This window comes from Dendrobates tinctorius, unplaced genomic scaffold, assembly GCF_039654945.1.
Source record: "Dendrobates tinctorius isolate UK_male_01 unplaced genomic scaffold, ASM3965494v1 ptg000223l, whole genome shotgun sequence".
Lineage (NCBI taxonomy): Eukaryota > Metazoa > Chordata > Amphibia > Anura > Dendrobatidae > Dendrobates > Dendrobates tinctorius.
Window position 1 is genome coordinate 22428538 of NW_027361890.1, and position 15504 is coordinate 22444041.

Genomic DNA, 15504 nt, shown 5'->3' on the forward strand with positions numbered 1-15504 from the left:
CATCATGTATATTTAATGGAAAAGTGTAATAAAGAAATATTTTACGGCTAATATACTCGTTGGGTTTTCTTACCCTCTTTTTGGTACACTATATAGTGTCTAAGTCTTTTAGCCAATTGCTTTGTAAAATGGTAACAAACCTGTCAGACCACCAGCTCATGGTTCTGATGGCTCCCTGCTCTTCTCCTCCCTTCTCTCAGTATAAGGCCGCAGTCAGCAGTGCAAATGGGAGCGAGATCGGAACACAGTGCACAGACTGAGCGATAGCTCTCCGTATCTGAGCGTGACAGCTTTATGTATTTCTAAGCCGCTCTCGTGCTCAGGTCGGGAGAGCCACTGGCTAGGTTGTGCACTGCGTTCTGATGATTTATACGGCCTTAGAGTTAGTGTCAGTGAGGGGGTTGTACATAGACTATTTTCCAGCATGTATACGGGAGAAAGTATTTCAGTGCTGGCAGGCAAACAGGATACAGAAAAGGAGGAAAGCGTCTTCATGTGTAATAGGTGCAGGATAGAAGCTGTGCTAATACATGGGCTAATAAAAACAGCAGGTCTCTGGATACATACGGACCTGACTTCCACTCCAAACAGAAAATCATTTCTTTGCCATAGTTTTGAAAGTATAATTGGCATTTTACAATTTTTATTTAAAATATAATATATACAGCAAAAATCTGCCATTCGGTGGGACTTTTGGTTACACGGTGGTGTATAGACCAACAATCTTTTGAATGAGCCTGTAGAGCGCTCTGTGCGTGCCCCACATACAAGAAGAGTACACCTTTCAGATGTGTTTTGAAAAATCGATGGGGAACAGGGCAGCCATTTGTTGTATGTAATATGTATAAAAAAAGTCATGTATGGCCGCTGGACGGGAGCCACAAAACCACCTCCTACCTCCCAGCATCCAAGCCTTTTCTTTTGACTAGCTGGCCTGGCATAATTTTATCATTGCAGCGTGACATACAGGTGATGTTGTCCTGCCTAAGGCTAGGCCATCAATATCTGACACCCAGTAACAGCTTATCTGTGGGTGAGCTGGGTGTCACACCCCAGCCCATTAGCTGTTACCGACGGTGGATGGAAGTTCTCGGATCCTACTGGAACACAGCGACTCTGCAATTTCTACAGAGACTGCGGCTGGGTACAGCAGATCTGTACCACTAAGGCTAGGCCATCAATATCTGACACCCAGTAACAGCTTATCTGTTGGTGAGCTGGGTGTCACACCCCAGCCCATTAGCTGTTACCGACGGTGGATGGAAGTTCTCGGATCCTACTGGAACACAGCGACTCTGCAATTTCTACAGAGACTGCGGCTGGGTACAGCAGATCTGTACCACTAAGGACAGGCCATCAATATCTGACACCCAGTAACAGCTTATCTGTGGGTGAGCTGGGTGTCACACCCCAGCCCATTAGCTGTTACCGACGGTGGATGGAAGTTCTCGGATCCTGCTGGAACACAGCGACTCTGCAATTTCTACAGAGACTGCGGCTGGGTACAGCAGATCTGTACCACTAAGGATAGGCCATCAATATCTGACACCCAGTAACAGCTTATCTGTGGGTGAGCTGGGTGTCACACCCCAGCCCATTAGCTGTTACCGACGGTGGATGGAAGCTCTCGGATCCTGCTGGAACACAGCGACTCTGCAATTTCTACAGAGACTGCGGCTGGGTACAGCAGATCTGTACCACTAAGGACAGGCCATCAATATCTGACACCCAGTAACAGCTTATCTGTGGGTGAGCTGGGTGTCACACCCCAGCCCATTAGCTGTTACCGACGGTGGATGGAAGTTCTCGGATCCTGCTGGAACACAGCGACTCTGCAATTTCTACAGAGACTGCGGCTGGGTACAGCAGATCTGTACCACTAAGGACAGGCCATCAATATCTGACACCCAGTAACAGCTTATCTGTGGGTGAGCTGGGTGTCACACCCCAGCCCATTAGCTGTTACCGACGGTGGATGGAAGTTCTCGGATCCTGCTGGAACACAGCGACTCTGCAATTTCTACAGAGACTGCGGCTGGGTACAGCAGATCTGTACCACTAAGGCTAGGCCATCAATATCTGACACCCAGTAACAGCTTATCTGTGGGTGAGCTGGGTGTCACACCCCAGCCCATTAGCTGTTACCGACGGTGGATGGAAGTTCTCGGATCCTGCTGGAACACAGCGACTCTGCAATTTCTACAGAGACTGCGGCTGGGTACAGCAGATCTGTACCACTAAGGATAGGCCATCAATATCTGACACCCAGTAACAGCTTATCTGTGGGTGAGCTGGGTGTCACACCCCAGCCCATTAGCTGTTACCGACGGTGGATGGAAGTTCTCGGATCCTGCTGGAACACAGCGACTCTGCAATTTCTACAGAGACTGCGGCTGGGTACAGCAGATCTGTACCACTAAGGCTAGGCCATCAATATCTGACACCCAGTAACAGCTTATCTGTGGGTGAGCTGGGTGTCACACCCCAGCCCATTAGCTGTTACCTCCGGTGGATGGAAGTTCTCGGATCCTGCTGGAACACAGCGACTCTGCAATTTCTACAGAGACTGCGGCTGGGTACAGCAGATCTGTACCACTAAGGATAGGCCATCAATATCTGACACCCAGTAACAGCTTATCTGTGGGTGAGCTGGGTGTCACACCCCAGCCCATTAGCTGTTACCGCCGGTGGATGGAAGTTCTCGGATCCTGCTGGAACACAGCGACTCTGCAATTTCTACAGAGACTGCGGCTGGGTACAGCAGATCTGTACCACTAAGGATAGGCCATCAATAAAAAGTAGTGGCCAGCCTCTTTAATCAATAGCACAATAGAAGTTATTAAATAAAGCCCCCAAATGCTGTTTTAGATTCAGCTTCTCCTTCAGGAAAATAATGCATCTGGGTCTGAGATGTCATTACTCCGCAAAGCAGCTACCTGCATAGATAAAGTCATACAAGACAAAGAAAGCATGGCTGCAAGAAATGAACACTTTTCACCAAAAAGAGGACAAAACTATCCCTCTAAGTCGAATCCTGTCCAGTTCTACAACCTTCATCCCCTATAGACAATAGCTCACCTTCCACTCTTAAACAGGAATGTCATCACCAGTGCATGCGGGGCCCGGATCTTAGCTCCATATCTTAAAAAAAAAAAAGAAAAATTAATGTAATAAAGAAACCAACTTTTCATTGTAGATGGATCATATTACTACAGGTCGCAGGGTAAAAGAGCCTGCTGCAGTCCCAATAAGATGAATATACTGAACCCAAAACTACCAAACCTGGACCTTCCCTGGTTCTCTAGACTGAGTGATAAACATGGATGTCATGAAATCTTATTTTGATCTTTCTCTGTAAGTCACACAATAGATTTGCAGAGAAATTGTGTGGCCACACACAGCTTCATATTGAACGTTACGGCGACATCATGGCAAGAACGAGATACCTGAAGCTAGGAGATGGGCTGACGTGCCAATGTGGCTACCTCTAATGATCTCGTTACATAAGGAGTCCAGTAGGACATATGGTGGCTTTTGTCCCATAACGTTTTAGTCCCACTGAGGCATTAAAGGGGTTGTCCGGTGTTAAGGTAAAAGGATGCAGTTACATAGCCAATGCGCTGTCAGTATTCTCCGATGCCGGGATGCGGGAGCAGGTGGTCATGTGACCACAAGTATGCGACTTGCATACTTCCGGCCACATTTTGACTAGACGTATCCAGTTTTGCTTAGTACACTTGCATTGAGCGAGGCTGAGAAAGGTCTCTGCATGTATGCAAATCACATACTTAAGGTCATGGGCCTGCAGCTCCTGGCACAATAGAGTAACTGCAGACTTGTACCCTAAGGCTGGACAATCCCTGTAATGTTGGCCCGAACTTGTTAATTTTGTGTAGGAGGGTTCCATGTAACGCTGCATGAACAGCCTAAATATGTAACAGTACAGACACAGAGGGCAATTAAATGCATAAAACATGTGAGAACATGTGAGGAACCTGGTTATGGTAAAACTTTGAATTGGCAACACAGGGATAGTTAAAATTATTAGGTAAATCCATATGTGTTTACTGAACTGTGCAGATTCACCGCGTTCAATACATTCTAGCAATGTAATTTCAAATTGTGGAGACTAGCATCTCCTGAAGAGAAATTGACGCACTGCGGTCTGGAAAGACGAGCTGCATGTCCGTCTCCATAGGTGCAGATGTACGCATAGTGGACATGGGATATCTCCACTATGCTGTAACATTTGGCAGCTGCGGTTTTGACGCTGCAGAAACACGCAGCGCCAAAACCGCAGCAATTCCTGAACGTACCCTAAAGGATTTCTCCAGGATAAGTAGAAACAGCTCCACTCTTGTCCTTTGGCCATGTCTGGTATTACAGCTCAGTCGTAGTGACACTGTTTCCCAATCCAGGACAACCCCTGCAATGACTGCAGGAAGAAATGTTACACAGCTGTCTACTTTAGTTGATGTTTTACTGCCTCACATTTTCTATTGTCACGTCAGTGGATAAAAAAAAAACATTCTTTTTGCTTCCACACACTAACCCCCTCCCCTGCACCAGATTTCAAACTTCTCACAAATGAGAGTTTGCCACAACTGTATGCAAAGGGGGGGAAGGAAACCAAAAACGACCAAAAGTCCAAAAGGAAGAAAATTATATCAACTTTATTAAATATTCAATGAGACAAGTATGGGGAGAAGTGGACAGATTCACATGTGCCCACAATGCACAATAAACGCAGAAACAAGGGAGCTAAAGTATCCCACAGCTCAATTATATTAGTGCCCCGACAGTGTTCTGAAGGTATGTGTAAGGTTGGGGGGGGGTCACACTTGTGAGTGTGATACGAGAAACTCGCCTGAGTCTCGCGCCTCAATATCCGGCACTGCCACCGGCACTCGGGACCGGAGTGTGCGGCTGCATGTATTTCTATGCAGCTTAGCGCTCCGAGTGCCGGTGGCAGTGCCAGGTATTGATGCGAGAGTTTCTCGCATCACACTCGCACGTGTGACCCCTGCCTGAGTGGGAAAATCCTGCCATGCATTAACAAGGCACTGAGTACAATGAGATGTACAAACTGCACTGGCCGCATGGTAATAGCTCAAGTTAGTGCATTATTGATGTGAAAAGAAAGCAATTGTGCCTGGAGGGAACACGGGCAGGGGCTCTCCCGGTCCGTGAATAAGCCCCAACATGTTTCGGATGCTAGCCTTCGTCATTGACAAATCCTGTCTCACTGAATATTTAATAAAGTTAATATAATATTACTTCCCTTGGACTTGTGGTCGTTTTGGTTTCCCTCCTCATGTTAAAGGACGATCAGTCCCTACTCTAGTCCGCTACCTATGTTAGCAGTTTTGACTCGTACGTAAGGTGTCTACACTGCTGTCTTAACACACGCTTATTTTTTCATGTGTTTTCTGTGTTAGGATTGTACACAGCCCAGGTTATCCTGTGTAAGGGGCAGCCTGGAATCTAGACTTCTAGCTTGTCCTTCGCTAGAGGTCAGCAAGAACGCTTTCCATTTACATCGGGGCTACACCGTGACTTTTTAAGTTGTGAAGTCTAGCAGGCTCAGATTTTTACCTACATACTAGTGCTGAGTCCAAGTGTTCGTTACTTGAGTTCGCCTAGGATTCTCGGGTATACTCGGAGTATCGTGGGCGTTCGAGCTGAGAAACATGCAGCCGCGGGGAAGCGAACATGTCACTGGAGTTCCTGCGACACTCGTGCATACCTGAGCACCGTAGGGAAACTCAAGTAACGAACACTTGTGCTTATGGTCGCATCTTAACCACAATGACAATTCTTACACTCATTGCAGGCTTCAAGTTGGACATTTTTGCCGTGTGGCCCTGACCTTCCTGACAGCAAACCATGGGGAACTGATCTAGAAAAACCCTTTAACTTAGGGAACCTGTCATCAGATTTCTGCTTCCCTCTCTGAGAGCAGCATAATATACAGGCAGAGATCCTGCTTCCAGGGCTGTCAGTTACTGGGCTTCTTGCTGTAGTTTTGATGATCTGCTGCAGATATCCAGGACTTCTCAATGAACAGCTCTGATTAACCCCGCCTGCACCATTGACTGACAGCTCTCGCCCCACTCTGCCAATTAGTGGCCAGAGCTCAGGAATGTTGGCGACTACATAGCAGGAGCGCATCACTGAGAGGACTAGCCGAGCTGCAGCAGATAAAGCGTTTTATCCAAACTACAAGAAGTCCAGGAAGTGACACACTGCTGTAATAAGGGGCTCTGTCCTTAAAAAAAAATCTGTTGGCAAATGTATCAAGCCTTTAAAAATCAACAGCTCATCCAAAAAGTAAGCCATCAGCAATCAGTACTTGATTGACTATCGGCATCGCTTTCCAACCAGCTTTTGAAGAGGCTGCGGTGGCTGCACACTGGCCGCACTGTAATCTTAGAATTGGGCAATCGGTACATTGCAGTATTGTTCTAGTAAAGGGAACGACAATGCAACAATAAGACTCCGACCCAGGCACGTGTGACGCAGGGAAGCCATTCTACATGGAGCATCTGCCCAGGGGTTGTGTGGCCAATAGCTGGGCTGCACTGCTCCATTCATAAAGGGGGCACAGGACCCCTGCTTAATATCAAGTGCTGATTGTTGGGAAACCCCTTTAAGGCAGCCATCATTCCTGGTCTCTGTCTCCACTATGGCTATGATCACCTCCTTAGCCATCGCGTTGCATGGACAACAGGGTAGTGTGTGGCGCCAGAGACCCTTCCCTGGTACCAGGAGCCCACCATGTCCTCCTCCATGTCTGCACTCACACTGCTCCATTGCGGAACCCCTTGATTACGGCCAGTGCAGCGCGATATCGCCTCCTCTTGAGCAGCTCATTCACAGCCCGGAGCACAGACCTCGGTAACACAGCTCCTGCCATTCTGACAGTTTGCACTGCAGCTCTCCACTTCCGGGTTCAAAGACCATTTGCGTTCCACAGTAGGTGTAGTGCAACCATTAATTTTGTCCGTGCAGGACAACGTCTACCTGCACTTAGTTCCGTGGAACAGCTATTTGCACTCGGTCCCTATTTTATTACATTGTGGCTCACCCAACCGTCGGGCCAAACCTCTCCCATCGTGATGCACTATGTATACACCGTGTGGGTGTTTACCCTGTGACTGTCTTGCGCTTTGTACCTATAGATTGTTTGCCATCTTCTCATAATTAAGCAAATGGTGTTTGACTTGTAAAGTTTCTCATACGATTAGAAGACTTCACGTGTGGTCCGCCGCCCTCTGCTGGCCATGCCAGGGATTGCGCCTAGACGCATTTCCCATAATGCTGCTCTTAGGACATCTGCAGCCTGCAAGATGGCGCAAGCAATATTTGAGGCATTTGAAGGTAAAATCATCAGAATGGTTGATGGTTTTTCATTCTGTTTGTAGAGCGGGGGGAGGGCGGCTGGTGGAAGAGCACAGAGGTTATGCACAGCAGAGGGGAGCAGGCTTCCGGGAAAAGCTCAGTCCCAGGGAGGAGGGTGGGGACTAAGCATCTATGGAGGACAATGTCTATGGCGCCTCGGTCATCACTGCCCTGTGCACACAGGTGTGCTTCCAACCTCCAGATGCTGCCCGCACAGGCGCTGGGACCCCCGTCCTGCGGACGCTGCCCGCACAGGCGCTGGGATCCCCGTCCTGCGGACGCTGCCCGCACAGGCTCTGGGATCCCCGTCCTGCGGATGCTGCCCGCACAGGCGCTGGGATCCCCGTCCTGCGGATGCTGCCCGCACAGGCGCTGGGACCCCCGTCCTGCGGATGCTGCCCGCACAGGCGTTGGGATCCCCGTCCTGCGGATGCTGCCCGCACAGGCGCTGGGATCCCCGTCCTGCGGATGCTGCCCGCACAGGCGCTGGGATCCCCGTCCTGCGGATGCTGCCCGCACAGGCTCTGGGATCCCCGTCCTGCGGATGCTGCCCGCACAGGCTCTGGGATCCCCGTCCTGCGGACGCTGCCCGCACAGGCTCTGGGATCCCCGTCCTGCGGACGCTGCCCGCACAGGCTCTGGGATCCCCGTCCTGCGGATGCTGCCCGCACAGGCGCTGGGATCCCCGTCCTGCGGATGCTGCCCGCACAGGCGCTGGGATCCCCGTCCTGCGGATGCTGCCCGCACAGGCGCTGGGATCCCCGTCCTGCGGATGCTGCCCGCACAGGCTCTGGGATCCCCGTCCTGCGGATGCTGCCCGCACAGGCTCTGGGATCCCCGTCCTGCGGATGCTGCCCGCACAGGCGCTGGGATCCCCGTCCTGCGGATGCTGCCCGCACAGGCGCTGGGATCCCCGTCCTGCGGATGCTGCCCGCACAGGCGCTGGGATCCCCGTCCTGCGGATGCTGCCCGCACAGGCGCTGGGATCCCCGTCCTGCGGATGCTGCCCGCACAGGCGTTGGGATCCCCGTCCTGCGGATGCTGCCCGCACAGGTGCTGGGATCCCCGTCCTGCGGATGCTGCCCGCACAGGCGCTGGGATCCCCGTCCTGCGGATGCTGCCCGCACAGGCGCTGGGATCCCCGTCCTGCGGATGCTGCCCGCACAGGCGCTGGGACCCCCGTCCTGCGGATGCTGCCCGCACAGGCGCTGGGACCCCCGTCCTGCGGATGCTGCCCGCACAGGCGCTGGGATCCCCGTCCTGCGGATGCTGCCCGCACAGGCGCTGGGATCCCCGTCCTGCGGATGCTGCCCGCACAGGCGCTGGGATCCCCGTCCTGCGGATGCTGCCCGCACAGGCGCTGGGATCCCCGTCCTGCGGATGCTGCCCGCACAGGCGCTGGGATCCCCGTCCTGCGGATGCTGCCCGCACAGGCGTTGGGATCCCCGTCCTGCGGATGCTGCCCGCACAGGCGCTGGGATCCCCGTCCTGCGGATGCTGCCCGCACAGGCGCTGGGATCCCCGTCCTGCGGATGCTGCCCGCACAGGCGCTGGGATCCCCGTCCTGCGGATGCTGCCCGCACAGGCGCTGGGACCCCCGTCCTGCGGACGCTGCCCGCACAGGCGCTGGGATCCCCGTCCTGCGGACGCTGCCCGCACAGGCGCTGGGATCCCCGCACAGGCGCTGGGATCCCCGTCCTGCGGACGCTGCCCGCACAGGCGCTGGGATCCCCGTCCTGCGGACGCTGCCCGCACAGGCGCTGGGATCCCCGTCCTGCGGACGCTGCCCGCACAGGCGCTGGGATCCCCGTCCTGCGGACGCTGCCCGCACAGGCGCTGGGATCCCCGTCCTGCGGACGCTGCCCGCACAGGCTCTGGGATCCCCGTCCTGCGGACGCTGCCCGCACAGGCGCTGGGATCCCCGTCCTGCGGACGCTGCCCGCACAGGCGCTGGGATCCCCGTCCTGCGGACGCTGCCCGCACAGGCGCTGGGATCCCCGTCCTGCGGACGCTGCCCGCACAGGCGCTGGGATCCCCGTCCTGCGGACGCTGCCCGCACAGGCGCTGGGATCCCCGTCCTGCGGACGCTGCCCGCACAGGCGCTGGGATCCCCGTCCTGCGGACGCTGCCCGCACAGGCGCTGGGATCCCCGTCCTGCGGACGCTGCCCGCACAGGCGCTGGGATCCCCGTCCTGCGGACGCTGCCCGCACAGGCGCTGGGATCCCCGTCCTGCGGACGCTGCCCGCACAGGCGCTGGGACCCCCGTCCTGCGGACGCTGCCCGCACAGGCGCTGGGACCCCCGTCCTGCGGACGCTGCCCGCACAGGCGCTGGGACCCCCGTCCTGCGGACGCTGCCCGCACAGGCGCTGGGACCCCCGTCCTGCGGACGCTGCCCGCACAGGCGCTGGGATCCCCGTCCTGCGGAAGCTGCCCGCACAGGCGCTGGGACCCCCGTCCTGCGGATGCTGCCCGCACAGGCGCTGGGATCCCCGTCCTGCGGATGCTGCCCGCACAGGCGCTGGGATCCCCGTCCTGCGGATGCTGCCCGCACAGGCGCTGGGATCCCCGTCCTGCGGATGCTGCCCGCACAGGCGCTGGGACCCCCGTCCTGCGGATGCTGCCCGCACAGGCGCTGGGATCCCCGTCCTGCGGATGCTGCCCGCACAGGCGCTGGGACCCCCGTCCTGCGGATGCTGCCCGCACAGGCGCTGGGACCCCCGTCCTGCGGATGCTGCCCGCACAGGCGCTGGGACCCCCGTCCTGCGGATGCTGCCCGCACAGGCGCTGGGATCCCCGTCCTGCGGATGCTGCCCGCACAGGCGCTGGGACCCCCGTCCTGCGGATGCTGCCCGCACAGGCGCTGGGACCCCCGTCCTGCGGATGCTGCCCGCACAGGCGCTGGGACCCCCGTCCTGCGGATGCTGCCCGCACAGGCGCTGGGATCCCCGTCCTGCGGATGCTGCCCGCACAGGCGCTGGGATCCCCGTCCTGCGGATGCTGCCCGCACAGGCGCTGGGATCCCCGTCCTGCGGATGCTGCCCGCACAGGCGCTGGGATCCCCGTCCTGCGGATGCTGCCCGCACAGGCGCTGGGATCCCCGTCCTGCGGATGCTGCCCGCACAGGCGCTGGGATCCCCGTCCTGCGGATGCTGCCCGCACAGGCTCTGGGATCCCCGTCCTGCGGATGCTGCCCGCACAGGCGCTGGGATCCCCGTCCTGCAGATGATGCCTGCACCGGCGCTAGGATCTCCATTGTTAGGGCTAGCGGAACGCACCAAATAATAAAATATGGTATCGAGGTGCGTTCGCAGCCCGGGGTCCACCGTGCAGAGATGTTACCTGCTGCTCAGTAATGGCGGGTGCTGTATGGCAATATACTAACTGAACACAGGCGGGTTAGCGTCACCTGGTGTGTACAGAGGCGGATTCTGTTACTGCACCAGAACCGCGGAACATAAACACCGGAGCCTGTTAACGCTCACAGAGCTCGGCGAGGTGAGTGCTGGTGTACAGTCACAGGACTCTTCCCCAAGGACACAGGGCTAAAGTCCTTCTAGACCACTAGCGTTAGGCACCGCAACTGCGAAGCCAGGATAAAGTAACTAAAGATAAACTGCTCAAAGTGCATGCAGCGCCGCACTGGCGGACGCCACTAACCAGCCTAGCCTATTACTGGAAAGCACACTATCAGCGCCTAGTGGCCATGCAAACCTTTTATAGCAGCGTCCTTCCGGGGCCTTCCTCGTGGACCAATCGGGGAAGTAATAGGACCTGAGCATGTGACCCCTTACCTCCAATGAGAGGTCAACCCGCGGGCATGCTCAGTAGCCAGAAAGAAGGACAGGTCAGGTTGTTATAGCTGATGCCGGGATGGCAGCAGCAACCAGACCGACAGTACTAGTTTGGGTAAGACGCCGAGATCGTCGTCAATGCTGAACAGTCTCCTCTGCGGTTGGGAGATCGCAGAAGGTAAGGCTCGGGATTCCTGTTGTGCAGAGACAGGAACCCGATGCCTAACACCTGTCCTGCAGATGATGGCTGCACAGGCCCTGGGATCCCAATCCTGCAGAGGATGCCTGCACAGGAATTGGGATCTCACTACAGGAAGTGCCCTTGTTACATGTTTATCTAGAATCCAGAAAATAATCTCCATCTTTGCAGATATACACTGCTCAAAAAAATAAAGGGAACACTTAAACAACAGACTATAACTCCAAGTAAATCAAACTTCTGTGAAATCAAACTGTCCACTTAGGAAGCAACACTGATTGACAATCAATTTCACATGCTGTTGTGCAAATGGAATAGATAACAGATGGAAATTATTGGCAATTATCAAGACACCCTCAATAAAAGAGTGGTTGTGCAGGTGGGGACCACATCTCAGTACGAATTCTTTCTGGCTGATGTTTTGCTCACTTTTGAATGTTGGTTGTGCTTTCACACTCGTGGTAGCATGAGACAGACTCTACAACCCACACAAGTGGCTCAGGTAGTGGAGCTCATCCAGGATGGCACATCAATGTGAGCTGTGGCAAGAAGGTTTGCTGTGTCTGTCAGCGTAGTGTCCAGAGGCTGGAGGCACTACCAGGAGACAGGACAGTACACTAGGAGATGTGGAGAGGGCCATAGGAGGGCAACAACCCAGCAGCAGGACCGCTACCTCAGCCTTTATGCAAGGAGGAACAGGAGGAGCACTGCCAGAGCCCTGCAAAATGACCTCCAGCAGACCACAAATGTGCATGTGTCTGCTCAAACGGTTAGAAACCGACTCCATGAGGATGGTCTGAGGGCCCGACGTCCACAGATGGGGGTTGTGCTCACAGCCCAACGCCGAGCTACCCTCCAAAGAAATGCCACCCAACACCATTACTGACCCACTGCCAACCGGTCATGCTGAAGGATGTTGCAGGCAGCAGATCGCTCTCCACGATGTCTCCAGACTCTGTCACGTGCTCATTGTGAACCTACTTTCATCTGAGAAGAGCACGGCGCCAGTGGCGAATTTGCCAATCCTGGTGTTCTGTGGCAAATGCCAAGCATCCTGCACGGTGTTGGTCTGTGAGCGCAACGCCCATCTGTGGACTTTGGGCCTACAACGCCTGGGCATGCTCATGATGAGGCTGGGATGTTCTCCTGAGGAATCTCCTCCCATACCTGCATTATTAAAGCATCATTCAACTTCTGGGCAGTCTGTGGTCCAATGTGGCTTTGGTGGATGGAACGAGACTTGATGTCCCAGATGTGTTCTATTGGATTCAGGTCTGGGAAATGGGCAGGCTGACACTCTTCAACCTTCACATGAGGCCTAGCATTGTCATGCAAAGAAGGAACCCAGGGCCCCGTGCACCTGCATATGGTCTCACAATGGGTCTGAGGATTTCATACCGGTACCTACTGGCAGTCAGGGTACCTCTGGCTAGCACATGGAGGGCTGTGCTGCCCTCCAAAGAAATGTCCACACCATTACTGACCCATTTCCAAACTAGTCATGCTGGAGGATGTTGCAGACAGCAGAATGTTCTCCATGGCGTCTTCAGACTCTGTCACGTCTGTCACTTGTGCTCAGTGTGAACCTGCTCTCATCTGTGAAGAGCACAGGGCACTAGGGTAAAATCTGCCAATCTTGGTGTTCTCTGGCAAATGCCAATTGCCCTGCATGGTGTTGGGTTGTGAGCACAACACCCACTTGTGGACGTCGGGCCTTCATACCACCCTCATGAGTCTGTTTCTGACAGTTTGAGCAGACACATGGATGTTAGTGACCTGCTGGAGGTCATTTTGCAGGGCTCTGGCATTGCTCCTCCTGTTCCTCTTTTCACAAAGGAAGAGGAAGTGGCGGTCCTGCTGCCGTGTTGTTGCCCTCCTATGTCCCCCTCCACATCTCCTGGTGTACTGACCTGTCTCCTGGTGTCTGCTCCATGCTCTGGACACTCTGCTGTTAGACGCAGCTACCCTTCTTGCCACAGTTGCATTGATGTGCCATCTTGGATGAGCTGCAGTAACTGAGCAACTTCTGTGGGTTGTAGACACTGCCTCCTGCTACTGTACAGTTTCTCTAGGGGTGAGAGCAATGACAATGTAAAAGAGACTAAAACAACAGCCACAAAGCATGAGAACAGAGAAATGGTCTGTGGTCACCCCCAGCAGAATCACCACTTTATAGGGTTTGTCTTGCTAATTGCCTATCATTTCTACCTGTTGTCTGTTCCATTTGCACAACAGCAGGAGAAATTGATTCACTATCGGTGTTGCTTTATAACTGGACAGGATGATTTCACAGAAGTATTATTGACTTCGAGTTACATGGTTTTGTTTAAGTGTTCCCTTTATTTGTATGCGTGTGTGTGTGTGTGTGTGTGTATGTATAGAGAGAGAGATTCAGTGGCGCTTGTGTATGAGTGTAATTCCAGCAGCAAACACTAAGACACCTGTCACAAGGGTGTCAAAGAAATAAGGTAAAATAACTCATAATATTAGTGTGCGCTTGGAACACATAGAAAAAAAACAAAAAAAAAATCTCTTATAAGTGCTCTTTATGTAGCTGGATAATAGCGAGAAAATAGCAATTAGAAATAGACAATTGTAAGACCTCAGAAGAAGTGCTTAAGGGAAAAAAAAAAAAAAAAAAAAAAAAAATATATATATATATATACACTCACTGGCCACTTTATTAGGTACACCATGCTAGTAACGGGTTGGACCCCCTTTTGCCTTCAGAACTGCCTCAATTCTTCGTGGCAGAGATTCAACAAGGTGCTGGAAGCATTCCTCAGAGATTTTGGACCATATTGACATGATGGCATCACACAGTTGGCGCAGATTTGTCGGCTGCACATCCCTGATGCGAATCTCCCGTTCCACCACATCCCAAAGATGCTCTATTGGATTGAGATCTGGTGACTGAGGAGGCCATTTGAGTACAGTGAACTCATTGTCATGTTCAAGAAACCAATCTGAGATGATTCGAGCTTTATGACATGGCGCATTATCCTGCTGAAAGTAGCCATCAGATGTTGGGTACATTGTGGTCATAAAGGGATGGACATGGTCAGCAACAATACTCAGGTAGGCTGTGGCGTTGCAACGATGCTCAATTGGTACCAAGGGGCCCAAAGAGTGCCAAGAAAAAATTCCCCACACCATGACACCACCACCACCAGCCTGAACCGTTGATACAAGGCTGGATGGATCCATGCTTTCATGTTGTTTACGCCAAATTCTGACCCTACCATCCGAATGTCGCAGCAGAAATCGAGACTCATCAGACCAGGCAACGTTTTTCCAATCTTCTACTGTCCAATTTCGATGAGCTTGTGCAAATTGTAGCCTCAGTTTCCTGTTCTTAGCTGAGAGGAGTGGTACCCGGTGTGGTCTTCTGCTGCTGTAGCCCATCTGCCTCAAAGTTCGACGCACTGTGCGTTCAGAGATGCTCTTCTGCCTACCTTGGTTGTAACGGGTGGCAATTTGAGTCACTGTTGCCTTTCTATCAGCTCGAACCAGTCTGCCCATTCTCCTCTGACCTCTGGCTTCAACAAGGCATTTCCGGCCACAGAACTGCCGCTCACTGGATTTTTTTTCTTTTTCGGACCATTCTCTGTAAACCCTAGAGATGGTTGTGCGTGAAAATCCCAGTAGATCAGCAGTTTCTGAAATACTCAGACCAGCCCTTCTGGCACCAACAATCATGCCACGTTCAAAGGCACTCAAATCACCTTTCTTCCCCATACTGATGCTCGGTTTGAACTGCAGGAGATTGTCTTGACCATGTCTACATGCCTAAATGCACTGAGTTGCCGCCATGTGATTGGCTGATTAGAAATTAAGTCTTAATACACAGTTGGACAGGTGTACCTAATAAAGTGGCCAGTGAGTGTATATATATATATATATATATATATATATATATATATATATATATAGATATATAGATGCTGGTGGCAATCTTAGTTCCAACCTGAACAATCATTAAAAACTAAAAAGGCATGAGTGAGGGTAAAGACCTGAAATCACTGAACAGGTTATATACTGCAGGGTAATTCTCCCTGATAGTAGCTTAAAAAAAAAAGAAGTCGAAGTCAAATAGCAGCCTGTGAACGGC

General features: G+C 53.0%; 2 protein-coding genes across 2 annotated transcripts in view; one reads left to right on the plus strand and one right to left on the minus strand.

Moving 5' to 3' along the window:
- PXMP4 (peroxisomal membrane protein 4) overlaps positions 1 to 7034 on the minus strand; it is a 30541-nt gene extending 23507 nt beyond the window's left edge. The window contains exons 1-2 of the mRNA XM_073555400.1: positions 6804 to 7034; positions 3079 to 3141 (exon numbers count right to left, since the gene is read on the minus strand). Coding sequence (XP_073411501.1) covers positions 3079 to 3141; positions 6804 to 6916 — 176 coding nt within the window. The 5' untranslated portion in view covers positions 6917 to 7034. The remainder of the gene's footprint in view (positions 1 to 3078; positions 3142 to 6803) is intronic.
- Positions 7035 to 7231: 197 nt separating this feature from the next.
- ZNF341 (zinc finger protein 341) overlaps positions 7232 to 15504 on the plus strand; it is a 35783-nt gene continuing 27510 nt past the window's right edge. The window contains exon 1 of the mRNA XM_073555399.1: positions 7232 to 7380. Within this exon, the coding sequence (XP_073411500.1) occupies positions 7284 to 7380 (97 nt within the window). The 5' untranslated portion in view covers positions 7232 to 7283. The remainder of the gene's footprint in view (positions 7381 to 15504) is intronic.